This window comes from Raphanus sativus, chromosome 6, assembly GCF_000801105.2.
Source record: "Raphanus sativus cultivar WK10039 chromosome 6, ASM80110v3, whole genome shotgun sequence".
NCBI classification, from domain to species: domain Eukaryota; kingdom Viridiplantae; phylum Streptophyta; class Magnoliopsida; order Brassicales; family Brassicaceae; genus Raphanus; species Raphanus sativus.
In genome coordinates, this window is record NC_079516.1 from 45427248 (window position 1) to 45447322 (window position 20075).

At 34.9% G+C, this 20075-nt stretch overlaps 3 protein-coding genes across 3 annotated transcripts; all 3 read right to left on the reverse strand.

Moving 5' to 3' along the window:
• Positions 1–384: 384 nt before the first annotated feature.
• Positions 385–2775, reverse strand: LOC108812048 (COP9 signalosome complex subunit 2). The gene is made up of 9 exons (XM_018584192.2): positions 2614–2775; positions 2343–2514; positions 1998–2238; positions 1839–1913; positions 1626–1760; positions 1339–1526; positions 1090–1158; positions 926–1016; positions 385–839 (listed from the first exon to the last, which is right to left on the reverse strand). The coding sequence occupies exons 1-9, from the start codon at positions 2621–2623 to the stop codon at positions 501–503; spliced, it is 1320 nt and encodes a 439-aa protein (XP_018439694.1). The 5' UTR covers positions 2624–2775; the 3' UTR covers positions 385–500.
• Positions 2776–3205: 430 nt separating this feature from the next.
• On the reverse strand, positions 3206–5182 carry LOC108812049 (proteasome subunit alpha type-3). The gene is made up of 10 exons (XM_018584193.2): positions 4974–5182; positions 4847–4886; positions 4669–4752; positions 4516–4589; positions 4295–4381; positions 4136–4220; positions 3997–4043; positions 3722–3787; positions 3536–3626; positions 3206–3438 (listed from the first exon to the last, which is right to left on the reverse strand). The coding sequence occupies exons 1-10, from the start codon at positions 5075–5077 to the stop codon at positions 3367–3369; spliced, it is 750 nt and encodes a 249-aa protein (XP_018439695.1). The 5' UTR covers positions 5078–5182; the 3' UTR covers positions 3206–3366.
• A 400-nt stretch (positions 5183–5582) lies between these two features.
• Positions 5583–11352, reverse strand: LOC108808945 (protein argonaute 4). The gene is made up of 23 exons (XM_056989276.1): positions 11249–11352; positions 10270–10533; positions 9986–10191; positions 9685–9912; positions 9472–9608; positions 9275–9372; positions 9080–9177; positions 8798–8972; positions 8596–8712; positions 8403–8510; positions 8254–8316; positions 8065–8178; positions 7805–7970; positions 7607–7722; positions 7393–7530; positions 7158–7285; positions 6988–7053; positions 6819–6882; positions 6631–6742; positions 6473–6546; positions 6285–6379; positions 6169–6200; positions 5583–6076 (listed from the first exon to the last, which is right to left on the reverse strand). The coding sequence occupies exons 2-23, from the start codon at positions 10528–10530 to the stop codon at positions 5901–5903; spliced, it is 2772 nt and encodes a 923-aa protein (XP_056845256.1). The 5' UTR covers positions 10531–10533; positions 11249–11352; the 3' UTR covers positions 5583–5900.
• Between the last annotated feature and the right edge of the window lie 8723 nt (positions 11353–20075).

A 20075-nucleotide genomic window follows, 5' to 3' on the forward strand; every position in this document is an offset into this window, starting at 1 on the left:
AAAAATGTCTGAATCTTTGGCATCGCTTTCATTTTCCAGAGTTTTGTCAACAACCTCTTTCAAACGGTGTCAAAGCAGTGTGCTGAGTAATCTTCATTTTCAGGTAGAATTTGTTGGTTTAAACATCATTTGCACTCCAAAATGGACATATTCCACTCTTTATATCCCTTTTACAAAGATTGCCACCACTTTATTGATAAGAAAAAGCCAACCCCATTCCTTCTCCACCTAAACGTGAAATTTATCTCTAATTGGTCAAAATAAATTACTTTTATAACCAAAAAAAAAGATTTCTAAAGTGGTGCCTAATGGTTTTGATATTCGTTTTACTAGTAGTATTTTTTAAATCGGCCAGATTTTTTGGAAGAAAATGTAACTCACATATCACCATCAAAAGAGAATTCAGCGAAGTGAAGGAAAAAAAATGTAATCCACAAAATGGTAGAAACACGAAAATGTCAAAGCTATGGAAAAGAGAGAGAGAGAGGTGGATTGGTAAATTAACAGACTCGGTTGGTGATACTCATGGAAAGAGACTTGAGCTGTGTGTTCCATTTATCAACCGCCTTGTGAAGTTTCCTTCCATTAGCACTGTCACCTCTCAGCAAGTAACGGTTGATCTCATCAATGTGTCCATCGATTCGGCTGTCCAGTATAAGCGACACCAGCAGCTCCGTCACATCCTTCTCTGGCACGTTAAGCTCCTTCGATATGAAAGGGATCCCGATCTTTGTGTAGGGCTTTATCAGCTTCAGCAACACCTGTGTCCTCACCTTCTTCAGCAGATCTTCCATGTAGTTTCTGATGAATGGATCGTCCATTATTGTCTTCCGGTTATTCTACATTCCAAGACTATCCCATTTTAGTAAACCATCGTTTTGATAAGATATAACAACAACTCGATAAAACTTGCAACTTTATTTACCTTGAGTATTTTCTCAAACTCTATGATTTCGTTTCGTTGATAGGCTGCTACCAGATTCGTCATAGCCAAGATCTCAGGGTCGTTTTTGTACCTTTAGAAATAGACAAAGCATATAAAGCAAAGAACAGAAATGGGTTTTTAAGATAATAATAAAACTGACTTACGGCTTTGCCTCTTGACCGTCAAATGGATTCACTTCTGACTCCATCAGCATATTCGCAAGAACAAGATACCTTTTACATAAAAATACATTAAACTTTAATAAGATGGATGCTAGGCCAAGACCACCCTATAAGAAACTCAACATGTGCCTAAAGTAAAATCTTAAAAGGTAGTGCCTTTGCCTTGTTCATCATACCCCATAATATCTTGTTTGGTTAAATAATCAAATGAGGAGATGAGAAGAAACATACTTTAAGCACTGAATACGCCTTTGGTTGCCAGCTTCATCATAATTTTTGAAAGCCTCAAAGAAGTCAGTGGCCGCTTCAGCCCACTGACGTTCGGCCATGTGCATCTTGCCACCACACTCGCGGATAATACCCATGATCCTAGGATGAGGAATAGCAGATTTGATAGCAAGTGCTTTCTGGTACAGTTGCTGCCATTCACTCACAAAGAAGTGTGTTAGTAGTCACAAAAGTTAAAAAAAGAGATTATCATTACGCAACAACAAAGCGGATGGATCTTATTAATAAACCTTGAGCTTTTTGTTGTCCTTAGTTTCAGTGTAAATCTGAATTTCAATGGCATAAACCTCAAGCAGCTGACTTCCTTTCTTCTGATCATCCGTCCCATCTTCCTTTTGACAAGACTTATGCAGTTCCTTCAGGATCTGGCAAAACAAACAATCAAAAACACCTCTTTACTACTACACATAGTACTAAAGTTTCAACGAAAAGGTCTTTTATACCTTAGTCATCCGTCTGTATTCACCAATGTCAAACCAGATGTTGCACAGTTTAAGATTCGTCTTGAACCAGAGTCTCTGCCAAAAACAAAACAAAAAAACAAAGTCACATATCCCCACCCAGACCACCACCATTGAGAAGAACAAAAAAAAAAAAAAGACCTCATTCTTAGCCTCCTCAAGGGCAGTCAAGGTGGTCTGATAAAACTCCTGAAGGAGACCAGTGTTCTGGCTAGCAGACCCAGAGACGAAATCCATAATACTGTTTATACACTTCTCGCTGTAGTTCCTCGTCACCGCCGACTTGATATACGTAAGCATCTCTCTATACGCATCCATCATCTCTCTGTACTTCCCCAAACGATAGTATATCTTCACCGTCTGCTTCAGCGCTTTGAAACCCCTTTAAAAGCAAAAAAAAAAAAAACAAATCTTTCTTCTTTAAGTCATTCTGAAGAATTAATTAATTACCTACAAAAAAAACAACAATAGGGATATTCTTCTTACCACTCAGCCTTGTCAGGCTCCATCTTAACAACCTCGGCGAAGCCGGAGAGAGCCTCCTCGGGGTCGGTCTCGACATTGCCTTTGGAGTTGTAATACTGGTTCTCGATGTCGACGTCTTGCTCCTCCTGCTCCTCGTCTGAGTACTCGAATCCGTAGTCCTCCATATCCGCATCTACACAAAAAATCAAAGTCCCGATTTGGGGGAACTTAGAACCCTAAACGTTTTTCTGCAGTTAGGAGATTTAGAAGGAAACGAAAAGAGAAACAAGACCTGAAGCCATAATTGATCAGATGAAGAGATAAACTAGAGACGGAGGCGGAGCAGAGAGTAGAAGAATTCGATCGGAGATGAGATTGGGTAGGGCACAGAGGGGAAGCAAGGAACGAGAGAAGAAGAAGAGGTTTATTTGCGACTTCTTTTTCTTTTATATTGGGCCGAGTTTGCATAAACTGCTTTTTCTACATGCATGTTTTGATTTATTTATTAATGACAAATCTAATCATCTTTATTTCTTTCACAATAAAATTGTAAGATTTCGATATTTATTTCCTTTTTTCAAGTTTAGTTAAATATTAGCTAAGCAAACAAATTGCATAAGACTTTTGGATAAATATTAAGATTTTTCTTCTAAAAGAGGTAGAATAGTCTCTTTTTTTTTTATCAAATTCCTAAACACTCAAGTTCTATCGTTTTTCCAAAACATTCTATTTTTATGAATCCATATCCTCAAGTGAAACACCACATTAACACAATTTTTTGAAGATTCACAAATCTTCCATATTTTATTTTCTTATTATTTGGATCAAATATTTTAGCATAACATAAATAATCCTATGAAGGACTGGTGTATAAATAACTCAAGAGTTCAAAGAAACTGTCGATAGAAACAAGACGAAGGAGTCCAAACGGTTCATGAGAAAATGCAGTGATTTGCCCCTCAGAGGCAAATTTTAAAGTTTTACAACAGAAACACCAGACGATGCATCATTACACCATATCTAATCTTGACCCATTTTTATCAGTTTAGTCAGCATCCATCTCCTCAAGCGCAGTTTTGGCTGCCGTCTTTGCTTCTTCTAGAAGATCATCAGGGACCTAAGAATAAGTCCAGTTTTATGTGTTATAATGGGAAAGCTTTTGAACGACATTATTTTTTGAAATCATCAGTAAGCAGAGAGCATTGTAATTTTACCTTCTGGTGCTCTCTTTTTGACTCCTCGCAAATCCAGCTCATCTCCAATTCAAAAGCCTTGTCTTTGGCTTCATCGTGTAGCTTGTAAATGCTGCACATTGAGACTCAACATTAGATCTTGCAAAGAATGATCCTTTGAGGAGGTTGCATCACAAATAGTATACTACTGAAAAATGAACTACTCACATTTTTGCAACTTCAATAACGCCTTCTTTGCATGTCATCTCAGATAACTTCAATTTCTCAATTTCCCTGCAAGAAATAATGATCCATAAAAAACACTTGAATGAATACGTAAAATAACAACGCCTTTTAGTTGAAACAAATCCAGAAACATATGTTGCAAAGCTATAATTCCATTCATTCACTGACAAGTTGAATTGATCAGCCCTAGTGGAACTAGGTAACTACTACACAAATCCACTACGAGATGATAGATAAGATTGCAGGAAACAGCTTACGTTTTAGCAGCTTGTTTTCCTTTGCCAATTGCAGCACCAAAGTATCTCTGCAGGGTAACGACGTCAGAATTAAAGAAAAAAAAGACGCTACAATTGAAAACAGGTATATCTCTGACCAGAAGGAGATGTAATGACTTACATATGAAATACCGGATGGCTCAATCATGTACAATTGGGGTCCATCTTTATCATAACCTCCAAGAATGACTCCACAACCAAAAGGCCTTGAAAAATAAAATAAAATCGTTTAAACTTTTGCATTCAAGCAGGAGAAATACAAGAGGGCAAAGAGACAAACCTAAGCCACCAATAGAGAGTGCATAAATGAACATAACTTGCAACACGCTCCGAAAGTTCCTTCACAGGTACAGCGTCGCCATAAACACTACATTTGAAAAAAAGTCCAGTCAAGAAAGCACTCACACACAGGATAGGCATAAAAAAAAGCAACTTTAACAACAGCAAAAAAAAAAAAAAAATCAATCTGAACTGATGCTTTCGAGTGAGTGAGTGAGTTACCTCTCGTAGCTTCTGGCTTCAGATTTAGCACGTGCAACAATTTGCCTCCCATCAGCAGCAAGTCCAGCAACAGCCTGACATGAGAAACGCCTTTTTAAGACCGACCAAAGAACACACAGCAATTAGAAAGGTAAAAACAAGGATTATAATTACCATGCCAGCATGACGATGAACAGAATGGATCCTCCGGTTGGAACCCGGTAGCATCATCTTAGATGCAATGAGCTTCTCCACACCCTTCAAAATATTTTATTTTAAAAAAAAACACTCAGTAAAAGACCAATCCTTTTTCTTATATATTGTGTTTCAAAAGGAGAAGGAAGAAACGAACCATTACAATCCCGTCCTTGCACTTGATTCCAACTACAGTTCTGCCACAAAAGAAAAAAAAAACCTAATTCCGTGTTGTCTGAATCGGATCTAAGGAAAAGAGAGAGAGAGGATGAAGAGTAACTAACCCACTGTTGTCGACAGCTTTGGCGGCGTACTCGATCTGGAAAACACGGCCATCGGGAGAGAAGGTCGTGACTGAGAGATCGTATCCAGTTCCAATGCTACTCATCTTCTTCTTCTTCAACTGTTGTTTGCTCCTCTTCTCTCTCTCGCGATTTAAGAAGGATCGGAGAATGGGGGGTTTTCTTTCTTCTCAAGCCAGAATAGCTTCTAAAGTTCTCGGGTATCAAAACGATCCGGGTTATAAATCGGGTGGGTCTATTTCTAGACTATCGGGCTTTACTCTTGGCCCATTATGTTTCTTTTTCTGATTACATCCTTTTATTTTAAAAGAAGAAAAAAAAACAAAAGGCTTTGGGGCTTGGCTATTCAGCAGTTACTTTTTCATTGAGTTTTGATTCATCGGTCAGATATTTATTTATGCAAGGTCTCCTCTAGTTGATGAAGTAATTTCACAAGACCACCCAACCAATCAAAACAAGATTGGGAAAATATTGAGAATTTATTTTATCCAAACCTTTTGGTTCTTCGTTTAGAAGTACTGCCTACAACGCTAATTTGAGTAGGATATGTAGTTTGTTTGGGGGTTATAGTTTCGTTAAAGTAGCAAAAGCTATTGAAACAAAAGCATCACTTGCTAAAGCTTAGAGATCTACAATAAGTCGTCTAGAAACATCCCTGATAGAGAGAGAGAGTTAAGGCCTTAGGGGTAAAAACATATTATTTCAATCCCCAAAGGCAGGCAGCATGGCTTAGCGAAAAGTCACAGAAAACAAAACATAACAAGCCTTTAGTTTCGTTGCCTTTAAACCGAGAAAGATGATCCTAAGGTGAAAGTTTTGAAAGCCGATTACTACTACTTAATTACTAAGAGAGAGCCAAGTTGGGGGGAATAACAGACAGCTGCACATTAGAGAAGATGCTTCTTCGACCTAACAGAAGAACATGGAGTTGGCAACGTTGTCTTTGAGTTTCGGGAGCTGCGCAACAGAGACTGGTCCTGGAGCTGTCACGCCACCATGGCTTGAGGACGTCTCAGACTGATCTTCGAACTTCATGAACGTTCCTAGCTGAGCAGCTGCCAAGTGCGCATAGCAGATCGGTGCAACTGCAAATAAACAAAATAAAAGTCAGTTCTTAACAGAAAGAAAAATATGGAGACTCTAAAAATCAAAAGTAGTAGTCAGTCAGTTGACTTACCAACAGAAATGGCGGTCGTGCTTCTTTGGTACCTGAAGAATATTGACAAAAGAAAGAAATGAGATAATAATCTGTCATCAATCAATCACAATAGAAGGGCAATAAAAGGTACATACACGTAAGAGAGGGAGTGGACTAGTTCTTGGAGTTCATCAGGTGAGAAATTAATCTCATCATACAGGACATGGTAATGTGTAGGACGAGTTGTTCCCTAAGTTCAGTAGTACACAAAACGCTTGAGAAACAAAACACCAGTAGCCATCAAACAAATGTAGTTTCCAAGAAGAGTTTAGATGATACTTACAATCATTCCAGCGTGCGCACAGAGATAGAAGTCATTGTTCTTCGGGTGACAGATTTTGCTGTCGATTATTGTCCCTGCAGAAACAAAACAAAACAGACATAAAAATGAGATCGTGCATGTATGTATGTGCTATAATGATAAAGATTTTAACCAATCACCTGGGGGAACGTTGTCGGGAGAGCTCGTCTGGAAAAACTTGGTGTGGTGATTCTTCTGAGCCACCAGCAAGAGGAATTTCGGGTTCCAATTCTCATCTAGAAGCTTGCATGCCTGAGGAAAGATAGATGTAATAAAGTTTCCGATACAATAAGACACTGTTTTTGAACTTTTGTATTTTTTCAGTTACCTCTATGATCTGGTCGAGTTCAATGTTCAGAACCTGGTTGAACTGAGATTCACTAACACCATCCCTAGAAAGCATTAAGACATATAAACAATCGATTAGAGAAAAAAATTAAAGAACGGGAAATATGATGAAGATCCAGGAGAACTGCGGATGTAATAAAGTAAATTACCTGAAGATTATGATATGCTCAGGCTTTCTCTTACCAGAGCTGGCATAGAAATCTACCAGTAACTCCCTGCAAATCAACAAACGAAAATACATAAATATTTATAAGAAAAATGGAGCTCATGCAAGACTCAACAGTAAGAAAGAAAAAACACATAAGAGTTGGTTAATCACTTGATAATGCCATCGTCTTCAGTTCCATTTTTCTTCACGAGGGACTCAATCATCTCAGCCTTGGAAGGCTGAGTGCGAACAGATGCTCTGTACTTGGAGATTAGAGGCCACTGCCTAGAACTCACCACCTAAAATTAAAACCATATAAACAAGACAAGTAAATATCAGTATCAAAAGGCTGATACAATAACCCAAACACTATATATAGAAAGAGTATTTGAGTAATATATATTACAGCAGCAATGGAGGGGACATCAGACTGTCCAGGAGATCCATGCGAAACATCCATTCCAAGGATGATGGTTGGAACCTTGGAGATGACCGTGAAGGCCGGAGTTCGCTCAACGCTTAACAAGGAGTTCAAGCCTCCCAACTGTAATAATGTACATGCATCAGAGATTGAACACAAGAAGCAAATGAAAAGGGGAGAGAAAGACAAGAGTTATCACCTTTGCGTTGATCTTCAGAAGACAGTTTGTAAGATATTGATCATTCGGTTGCCTCACTGGAGCCATGCATTGAGTGACAATGCCGTATTCGGTTAGATTTTTCTTCTTCCATGGGCCTGAGGGAAGAATTCAATGTTTTTAACAAAGGAACAACTTGCTGACTGTATGCAACAAACATCATCATAAGAGAGATCTAACCATAAATGTCACAGTTCTTCCTCTCGGGGAGTAGGCAAAGAATGAACTGTGGAGCGCCAGGGAGCTTAGACTGGATCTCTTCAAACATCTTCTCCACACGAATAAGAGTAGGAGCACGGCGAAACTGATGACCTTCCTCAAATACATCGAAAGGAGGAGCGATTTCCTGTCACAAAATACAAACAGAAGCAGTTATAATATATGTTAATTGATCACACACAAGTTTTCAAGAACAAAAAGAATAGATGGGTCCAACTTACAACTCCTTTCATTCCACCAATTCGCATTAGATCATCAACCAGTTGGCGTACATTACAGCGAGCAGAGAAATTTGCAACAGCCCATTTGTCAATCTTGGTTGGCTCAACAAATTGCTGCTCAACAAAAGGGAATCAGATTATCTTAACATGAAAGCAAATACAAAGAACGGCGGAGAGAAGAAACAGCACCTTGTTGTTGAAATTCCAGCGTCCATTTCGTGGAAACAGTTCATCTCCGCGACCCATTTTCAGCTGCCAGTCAAAGAAAACAAAGATGAAATAAACTGTGTATGCAATAAGGCAGTTTAACAAGTCAACCGAGCAAATTGTACCCATACCTTAGGAGCTTGCAGGACACGTCCCTCCACTTGAGTAAAGTTGGAGCTAATAGAAATGCCACAGGAACGCAGGAGAGGTTCAGTGTCATAGTTGCTCACTTTAAGTGCCTGAAAAAAATAAACCAAAGATATAAAACTTCCAGTCCTCTGACAAACTAAACAGAACAGTTATGAGACAGTTGGGACACTTTACTTTGGACAGAACATTCATCCTCTCCTGGGGTTTCTGTCTAGATTTCTCCACAAGGGCAGATCTTTGGAAAGTGTTCAGCGCTTTTGTGTACCTCTGAAGGGGAATTAAAGTGCAGTGCTGCAAAAAGTTCAACAGGATGACATACATTAGCATCAATTTCAATAATACCCTATACCAACATTGCTGAGTAAAAGAGGCAAACCTCGAGAGGAATATAGGTCGGACGCTTTGGTTTCCCAACATTGATGCACGGCAAATCCGCAGAATACTGCAGCTCCAGGTTCCGCTCTCTGAGGAAGTAGTCATACACCGATATTTCAACAGTTTCAGACTCTCCGTTTTCATTCTTCGGTGCGTTCCTTGGCCTATATTCAAACCTAGACAAGGTAACAAACAAACATCAGAACAATCTAACTTTGAGAGGGATCACAATGTCAGCAAACTAAAACAAAAATAAACGGATGTTGAGTGAATAGCATCTTACATCTGTTCCCTGCAAGGCTTGTCGCTCATTCCGGTGATCCTGTACTCCTGGTTTGAGGGGCTGACTTTAATCCTAAGGTTTTTGAGCGTCCTTTTCGCCTGTTGAAAACACCAAATTAAATTAGACCTAAAACAAAAGGGTACGGAACCTGCTTAGACCATGACAGACATAGCCACACATCATTTATCAGATTACCTTAGACCAGTCAACAGTAAACGGATCGTTTACGCCTTGGTTAGCAATAACAAAATCAACAAGCGGACCAGGCTTGATTATCATTGTGGTTGTAACATCTGGCATAAGAACCAAACAAAAAAAACATTAGTCACTACATCATTGCTGCAAAAGAAAGGAAACACACATCAAACATCAAGAACGTGTGAAATACTTACCCATGTTAAGGGACATTCCACCCTGTGTTGTCCGGAAACTCGAGTGGAATCCTCTACATCCCAAGATGTTACCACCAACTGGTTCGCAGTTACTCGGGTCATTGTGGAAAAACGATTGTCTCACAAGAAGGCAGCCTCTGCAGTTTTTTTTCCGAAGTTATTAGAAAGACAAAACAAAGATACAAGATCATCAAAAAGAACATTTACACTTACTGTCTAGCAGCATGTTGACGTAAGATGATATCCAAAACCCTAATGGCCTCCTGTGACTGCTCAGATTCCTGGCCTCGCATAGCATTAGCAAGAGCTTGTAGAGGGATCTTGGCGGCATAACTGATCTCGACTCTAAAGCTTTTGGAGCGGTTAGGTCGACGCAGTCTTTTCCTATCACCATCACTTTGCTCTTCGTTCCCATTATTGGGGCTTGCATTTCCATTAGTCCTGCTCATAAAATTCTCAAATCAGAACCAGAAACTCAAGTACTCAAATGAAAAGCCAATGTGATAACTTTTACCTGGTTGAAGATACTTCCTCAAGAACAACAGAGAAGTCCATCTTGTTACTAGGCAAAGCTCCAAACGTAAACAATGTCTTTTCTCCATCGTAGGCAAACTCTTTACCGTCAAGATCAGAATGGTAAGTCTCATGGACCTTGTCTAGGATCTTTCTTCCAACACCTTTTTGTTCAACAGGACGCCCATCATCATAAAAGAGCGCCACCTGTTCAAGACCACATCATTCATTCAAAGCCAAACTGACAAATAAAATAAACATAAGAGTAGTAAGGGGGAAACATACACTGTAGTGGTAGAAATGTCCTTGAAGATTAGCGACGTTGACTTTGAAATGATTAGTCAAAAGCGGTATCTTCTGACCCTTTGATCCAAACCCGTTACGAGCCATAGGGACTCTCAGGTTTTTCTTCTCAGCAATTTCGGTTTTAATCCGGACTGGCTCAACATTGGGAGGTATGACTGGTGGAGGAGGCGGCAATGCATCAGTAACACCACTCCCATTTGCTGATTCAAGTTCAGCTCCATTACCGGTAGTAGAATCCATGTCCTGAAAAAAAAGAAAACCACAAGATAAAAGCTCAGGTTCCAACATCCAGGCTAAAACTATTCACACATATGAGCAAAAATATGGCTAAATCAACCAAAGATTCCAACTTTAATCCATGAGAACAAAGATAGAAGTAAGATCTCTGTATGGCCCTAAAATAAGAATGAACCCAGAAACATTTTTTGTCAGAAAAAAGACGCATGCAAGCGGAGATAAACATGTATGAGCCCCTGAAAATGTAGCTTTCGTCACATATTAGCCTAAACACACAAAAAAAATCAGAGGGATGAAGCAACAATAACAGTAAAGTAGAAAGCAAAAAAAAATTAAAGGGAGATGACGCAACAAAGGAAACATGTATGACCCAAAAAAGTATAAGCTTTCATCACATTACTAGCAAAAAATAAAAGCAGGCTGAGAACATCTACAGATTTGTCCGACAGAACCAAAAAAAAACCCATTCAAGTAAAAAACAAACTTTTGAGGATTTAACTCTGAAATCTGCCAAAACATTTTTTTTTTTTAAAACAGAAGAAACTGCATGCGAGGCTAGCTGAGAAATCGATGTTATGTGGTTCTTCAGAAAAAGAATTGAAAAAAAAAATTGAAGAAAAAGTAGTCAGATACCATACTTATGAGCTAGAGATCATAAACCCTGCAGATATAAGCAAAAATCACCAAAAGCCTAACATTTTCAAAACCCTTAAAATCGTACCTATGAAGGTACCGATGCAACCCTAGAAATCTCTCTTGTGATTTTTTTTTTCTCAGTGTCTCTCTCTCTTTCTTTTTTTACTTAGTAGCTTTGCTTTTCTGCTGAAAGGGAAAACAATTGGTTAGAATTATATAAATCGAGGTTTATTCGCCCTAACAGTTGCGTTTATCTACGATGCGGTGCACCATAAGTTAACCTACTCTTATGATCTTGACTGTTCACTGGGTTTACTGTATTTATTGAGTTTTCTCTCGTCTCTTATCTTTACCGTTCGTTAGAATGACTCTGTTCTGTTTATAGGCTTTTCTCGGGAAAAGTTTTGTCCTAAAGAGAGTTTGTTAAACTTTATTGGGTTTTAACTACACCCCAAGAGATTTGGATCTGAAAAAGCTCTCGACGAACGCGTGAAGACATCGTCTTTTTCATCTCCCTCTGGCCGTGACGGCGCGTGCGTCGATTACGGCTCCGTTGCTCTTTGTTTCTTTGCCTCTGACAGATCTTCTCTCCTCAGTGATATGCTTGTTGCCCTGGTGACGAAAGAATACGGAGTCATTCAGATCTGGTCGTCAGATCTCGATTTGAAGCTTTTCTCTTTTAATCTGGAGTGAAGGTGAGCTGTAGGAACTTTGGAGTATCTGTAGGGGGTCGGATTTAGTTGGCTTAGGGTTTGGTTGTCCCAATTTTCTCTGTTTGGTGAGGCCCAAAACCTAACATAGTCTGTGTCAGTGGCCGTTGTGGAGGGTACGTGAGGTTTAGCTGCGTTTGTGGTTTGGCGTTTTGTTTGGTCTTGGGAGTGTTGTCTCTGCTCACTGGAATCATCTCCGGTGGTTGTTGAGCTTTGATGGTCAGAGCCTGTGCCTGCTCTTCGTTTGTTGTGAGAAGAATGGAAGGTGTTAGCTGGTTTGCGGAACGTATGCTTCATAGTTACTCGATTGCCGGCGAGGTAATCGTGTTAGTTCTGGATTTGGAGTGGTTTTTATCTAGCTACCGGCTGTGTGAATAAGTAGTGTTCGGGAAGCTTTTAGAGGCTTCGCCGAGAGGTGTTGGTGCCGTGCGTATAAGGCGCGGGGAGAACCTACTCAAGGTCCAATGGCGAGTCTTAGTTGGGATTGAAAGGTGTTTACAGTGACGGTTAAGGATTCTAACCTCTCTCGATTCAGTTATGTTTTGGTGGTGTTCAAGTGCTTCCAGTCTCCTTCATTGTTCTTCTCAATCTGTATTAATTGTTGGTGAGTTTTCGGTAGTTCTATGTGTGGCGTTGGAACGGATTTCTCGGATGGAAGCGCTCGTAGATATTATCTTGCAACTGAACTTATTAAGTGTGCATTGCTCTCTCTCTCTCTCTCGTATCCAGTCAGCTTCACCAGTGTTGCAGTCTCATCTATCTCCACCATCCTCCTCATCTTTATTTTTAATTTTAGTCTAGTGTCTGGTTTCAGTGTTAGTATCAATCTGTGTTTCTGGATGGTGTCCATCACCACCAGCTTATGGCTCCAGAAAGGTTTGATCACCTTTGCTGGCTTTGTGTACTCCTATTTTCAAGATTAATATAAATCCATCAGATGACAAAAAAAAAAAAAGAGAGTTTGTTCTGAATATTTTATCAAATGTAACTGCTTTTACAATCTTGACCGTTCGTTTGTCTGGTTTGTGTACATAATTTACTCAGACCTATGGTCTTCACCGTCCGTTAACTGACTTCGTTTGTTGATTTTTATTTAGTGGATAGGGATAGAGATAAGGTTTTTTTTACTCCGTTTTTGTTTGTGAAGCTACTCTTTTAATCTTTGACTATTTATTTATTAGTATGACTTTTGTTTTACACACTTTTGCAGAGTGAGTAATGTTTCCCCGCTAGGATTATTTTGAATTTTTAATTCGATTTTTATGGTGGTGGTAGACAAACTATCCGACGTGTCGTAATAAACTGAATGGTGCGCATTCGTTGCCACGTACAGTTTACATAAGTATGGTACATAAGTATGGTTTAAACTGCGCACAGTACTGAATTAGAAGTCGACCAGTATCATTCATGTCTCCTAAGGCATGTAACTATCGCGTATAGAGAAATTTTGTCTTTTCTACACTCAAATCATCTCGTCTATGCATGGTTAATCCTTATTGTATTCTGTTAACTTTTGCAAGTTCGTGTCTAACTCTTTTACGAGCGATTAGTACAAAATTGTTTATTTTGAATCTGAAGACAAAGTTTGCATGAATTTGGTTGTAGATTATTTTCCGAAATGTCTTCATTAAATCATAGTTAGTTAGACATCTTTTTATAAACTAGATATTAATTGTCTAAATTTCTAATGTACGATTTTATTTGCATTCACGACATATTTAATTTTGGTCATGACCAAATATATATTATTTAGTTTTGTTTTTTTTTTCTTCTTTTTTCGAGCTTTAGTTTTGAGTTTCTCAGCTCCAATTTTAAATTTCCTAAAAGACTTCTTATTATGAATATGCTTTTTTTTTTTTTTTCAAGTTTCAAAAAAAAATGAATATGCTTTTTTTTGTCAACATTGCTTTGTATAAAGCTTAAACATTACAAAAAGAATTTGAAAGCCCATTACAACAAATAAAACCCCAACTAGGATATGATCCGCGCTTTGCGCGGTGTGAAAGAAATAATGAATAGTTTTACGTAGATAATATTAATTTGTTAATTATTAATCTACATATATAGCATGCATGTGTAAAATATGATAAAAGTGAGAAAATGATAACACTAATAAAACACCATGTCTTATGTTGAAAAGTTGAGGATCGACATATTGGAAAAAAATAAGATTATAGTATGGATTTGTATTTGTTTCAAAATAAAAGAATCTATCTAAATTTTGGAATGGGTCTTTCACTTAAAACTTATAAGACATAATTATTTTCATAATATAAGTGCAGAATAATATTAAAAAACATAAATAAGACAATAAAAACTCGATAATAATAAAACAGGAAAAGAGCGAAAAACAATTAAAAAAACATTAAAACATCAGATTCGCCGCTTAGTAAAATTAAAATCCATTGTCCGCAATCATATAAAGAGGAAAAACAAAGTTTAGTAGCATAAATATTTACATATTTAATTAAGAAACTAAGTGAATTAAATATAATACCTCTTCCTGAAAGCATAGATTTCTCCGTGACTTCCATATTGCCATTTTCATTGTGAAGATTTTAAGGTCGTAATTATGGAAACATTTTGAACATATGTTACGTTTTAAAATCGATGCATTAAGAATGTTTCAGTTACGTTTTCATTTATATAGTTTTTGTTAAAAAAATTTGAAAAATTGTTTTTGTTTCCAAAAAAATGTTACGTTTTTACTTTGCTTCGTGATGGGCATTTAAGATGTTTGTTAAAATATATGCATTATAAAATATGCGTTATTAACATATATTTCTTAATATTATTTCAATTATATGTTGGTCTCCTTCCTAAAACATCCATAATGTGTGTGTTTTTGTTTTGACTTTTTTCGTTTGATCTTTTTAAAAAAACATATATAGTATGTATGTGTAAAATATGATAAAAGTGAAAAAATGATAACACGAATATATGCATTAGAGGATACAAATAACAAACATCATGTCTTATGTTGAAAAGTTGAGGATCGACATATTGGAATAAAATAAGATTATAGTATGGGTTTGTATTTGTTTCAAAATAAAAAAATCTATGTAAATTTTAGAATGTGTCTTTCACTTAAAACTTATAAGACATAATTATTTTCATAATATAAGTGTTTAATAATATTAAAAAAAAAATAAGACAATAAAACTCGATAATAATAAAACAGCAAAAGAGCGCAAAACAATTAAAAAACATTAAAACATCAGAATCGCCGCTTAGTAAAATTAAAATCAATTGTCTGCAATCCTATAAAGAGGAAAAACAAAGTTTAGTAGCATAAATAATTTTTTTTTGAATTGAGTAGCATAAATATTTACTTATTTAATTAAGAAACTAAGTGAATTAAATATAATACCTCTTCCTCAAAGCATAGATTTCTCCGTGACTTCTATATTGCCATTTTCATTGTGAAGACTTTAAAGTCGTAGTTATGGAAACATTTTGAACATAGGTTACGTTTTAAAATCGACTCATCAAAAATGTTTCAGTTACGTATTCATTTATATAGTTTTTGTTAAAAAAATTTGAAAATTTATTTTTGTTTCCAAAAAAATGTTACGTTTTTACTTTGCTTCGTGATGGGCGTTTAAGATGTTTGTTAAAATATATGCATTATAAAATATGCATTACTAACATAGCTTTCTCAATATTATTTCAATTATATGTTGGTCTCCTTCCTAAAACATTCATAATGTGTGTGTTTTTGTTTTGACTTTTTCCGTTTGATCTTTTAAAAAAAACATATATAGTATGCATGTGTAAAATATGATAAAAGTGAGAAAATGATAACACGAATATATGCATTAGAGGATACAAATAACAAACATCATGTCTTATGTTGAAAAGTTGAGGATCGACATATTAGAATAAAATAAGATTATAGTATGGGTTTGTATTTGTTTCAAATAAAGAATCTATCTAAATTTTGGAATGGGTCTTTCACTTAAATCTTATAAGACATAATTATTTTCATAATATAAGTGCTGGATAATATTAAAAAAAATAAGACAATGAAACTCGATAATAATAAAACAGCAAAAGAGCGAAAAACAATTAAAAAACATTAAAAACATCAGAATCGCCGCTTAGTAAAATTAAAATCCATTGTCTGCAATCATATAAAGAGGAAAAACAAAGTTTAGTAGCATAAATATTTACATATTTAATTAAGAAACTAAGTGAATTAAATATAATACCTCTTCCTGAAAGCATAGATTTCTCCGTGACTTCCATATTGCCATTTTCATTGTGAAGATTTTAAGGTCATAATTATGGAAACATTTTGAACATATGTTACGTTTTAAAATCGATGCATCAAAAATGTTTCAGTTACGTTTTCATTTATATAGTTTTTGTTAAAAAAAATTGAAAAATTGTTTTTGTTTCCAAAAAAATGTTACGTTTTTGCTTTGCTTCGTGATGGGCATTTAAGATGTTTGTTAAAATATATGCATTATAAAATATGCATTATTAACATATCTTTCTTAATATTATTTAATTATATGTTGGTCTCCTTCCTAAAACATCCATAATGTGTGTGTTTTTGTTTTGACTTTTTTCGTTTGATCTTTTTAAAAAAAACATATATAGTATGCATGTGTAAAATATGATAAAAGTGAGAAAATGATAACACGAATATATGCATTAGAGGATACAAATAACAAACATCGTGTCCTATGTTGAAAAGTTGAGGATCGACATATTGGAATAAAATAAGATTATAGTATGAGTTTGTATTTGTTTCAAAATAAAAGAATCTATGTAAATTTTGGAATGTGTCTTTCACTTAAAACTTATAAGACATAATTATTTTCATAATATAAGTGTTTAATAATATTAAAAAACATAAATAAGACAATAAAACTCGATAATAATAAAACAGCAAAAGAGCGCAAAACAATTAAAAAAACATTAAAAACATCAGAATCGCCGCTTAGTAAAATTAAAATTCATTGTCTGCAATCCTATAAAGAGGAAAAACAAAGTTTAGTAGCATAAATAATTTTTTTTGAATTGAGTAGCATAAATATTTACTTATTTAATTAAGAAACTAAGTGAATTAAATATAATACCTCTTCCTCAAAGCATAGATTTTCCCGTGACTTCTATATTGCCATTTTCATTGTGAAGACTTTAAAGTCGTAGTTATGGAAACATTTTGAACATATGTTACGTTTTAAAATCGACTCATCAAAAATGTTTCAGTTACGTTTTCATTTATATAGTTTTTGTTAAAAAATTTTGAAAAATTGTTTTTGTTTCCAAAAAAATGTTACGTTTTTACTTTGCTTCGTGATGGACGTTTAAGATGTTTGTTAAAATATATGCATTATAAAATATGCATTACTAACATAGATTTCTCAATATTATTTCAATTATATGTTGGTCTCCTTCCTAAAACATTCATAATGTGTGTGTTTTTGTTTTGACTTTTTTCGTTTGATCTTTTATAAAAAACATATATAGTATGCATGTGTAAAATATGATAAAAGTGAGAAAAGGATAACACGAATATATGCATTAGAGGATACAAATAACAAACATCATGTCTTATGTTGAAAAGTTGAGGATCGACATATTAGAATAAAATAAGATTATAGTATGAGTTTGTATTTGTTTCAAAATAAAGAATCTATCTAAATTTTGGAATTGGTCTTTCACTTAAATCTTATAAGACATAATTATTTTCATAATATAAGTGCTGAATAATATTAAAAAAAATAAGACAATAAAACTCGATAATAATAAAACAGGAAAAGAGCAAAAAACAATTAAAAACATTAAAAACATCAGAATCGCCGCTTAGTAAAATTAAAATCCATTGTCTGCAATCCTATAAAGAGGAAAAACAAAGTTGAGTAGCATAAATATTTACATATTTAATTAAGAAACTAAGTGAATTAAATATAATACCTCTTCTTGAAAGCATAGATTTCTCCGTGACTTCCATATTGCCAATTTCATTGTGAAGATTTTAAGGTCGTAATTATGGAAACATTTTGAACATATGTTACGTTTTAAAATCAATGCATCAAGAATGTTTCAGCTACGTTTTCATTTATATAGTTTTTGTTAAAAAAAACTTGAAAAAATGTTTTTGTTTCCAAAAAAATGTTATGTTTTTACTTTGCTTCGTGATGGACGTTTAAGATGTTTGTAAAATATATGCATTATAAAATATGCATTATTAATATAGCTTTCTTAATATTATTTCAATTATATGTTGGTCTCCTTCCTAAAACATCCATAATGTGTGTGTTTTTGTTTTGATTTTTTTCGTTTGATATTTTTTTTAAAAACATAAATAATACAATAGAAATATAATTGTTTATCCGGCTGAATTGTTTGGTTTTTTCAGAAATCCGTATTGTTTTTAAAAAGAAATCTACAGTTACGTACATTCCAAAGTTGTAGTTAAATCTTCTGGCCGACATGAAATCCGTGAGGCAATTGGCCGTTATTTATATCAATGATATGATATTAACTATAATTAAAATGTAATGAAAGATCATGCTGTAAATATGTGACATACCAATGGCAAATGATGTAATTAGTCTAGTAAATTAAGGATTATCAATATTAAGGCTGAGAAAAAATGTGAGGATGACACCTATGCAAAATGGCAACATGGTAATAATTTTACTCTTTTAAGGTTGTTCTTATTATTTGCTCATCTATTAATAATAAAGGGATATGAATCTAAAGATAAAGATTAACTCCGGAAGATCGATTAGTGTTTTTCACTTTTATCTTTATCTCATTTTATCTTATTATCAACTTTCTATTTCAATTTCAACTAATAATTCAAACTATTCTTTTGGATGTTCTGTTTTCAACAGTTTGGTGTTTGGTTGTTTAAAAACCTTGTGTTTTTTGGATGTTTTATTTTCGTAGTTTGGGTTTTGGTTTATGAACGAGGAAATTCTGTGAATGTTATATCGGTATTGGTTTTGATTTATTTGTTTGCAACTATATCATATTACTCTGTGTAATATTTTGTTACTGAGTAATCATTTAAAACCGAACCTGATTGGAACTGTTTTTCCGGTTCTAATATGGTTATCAAACTTTAGAAATCAAAAGAACCGAGAACCGAAAAAACTGATCTAATATGATCCAAAATTTTGTACGATTCTTTAATGGTTACCAAATTTCAAAAACCGAAAAAACTGAGAACCGAACTGAAGAACCAAACGCCCACTCCTAACTAATATTATGAATATGCCTAATCCTTTTTGGGTCTGATTGGTAATGGTTGTATCTTTAAAATTTTTGCGGTAGAAAAAAAGCTGTAGACTTTAGATTTTATTGCTGTAGATTTTATGGAGAGCTCAAAAAATTTGATTTGAATATTTGGCTTTAGAAAGCACTTACACAGCTGTAGATTATTTCCGAAGCTGTGATTTTTAAAAAGTCAATAAAGCTTGATTGTTATGAATTTAGTGCTTTAAAAATAAATGGTGCTCTGGACAGCACTTACAGTCATTACCAATCACACCCTTTATCTGTAATTTATTTCTAGTTATATAATTGAATACGTCTGAGATATGATATAATATTATTATTTGTAGGGGTGGGCACTTCGGTTATTTTATCGGTTCGGTTCGGGTTCGGTTCGGTTTGGTTAATTCGGTTCAATGATTTATCCAACCAAAGTAAACCATAGTTAGTTCGGTTTGGATCGGTTTCGGTTCGGTTTGAACTCAGTTCGGTTTGAATTCGGTTCGGTTTTAAAACACAAACGCATGGTCATAAAATCATCGTGTTGACGATTATAAAAAACTAAATTATGTTGACTAATTAAATTCATTATAAAACCGAAAAAAACTTTTAAAAACACAAAACATTTATAAGAGCACAATCAAATCAAAATTAACTATAATAAATAGAAAATTAAAAAACATCGTTAGTAATACCTCTACAAAATAAACTATGTAAACTAAATATAATGTAAAACTGAAACAAATACTTTAACAAATTATAAACATCAAACAAAAATTAACTAAAGTAAATAAAAAACTAAAAAAAAAATCCTTAATAAAATTAACAATAACTTAGTCTTAGCATTTTAGTATATTGTATATTGCTAATATGCACATTGGTTATGGGTTCGGTTTAGTTTGGTTCGGTTCAACGTGGTTCGGTTCGGATCGGGTTCGGTTCGGTTGGTTCGGGTTGGGAAAATCT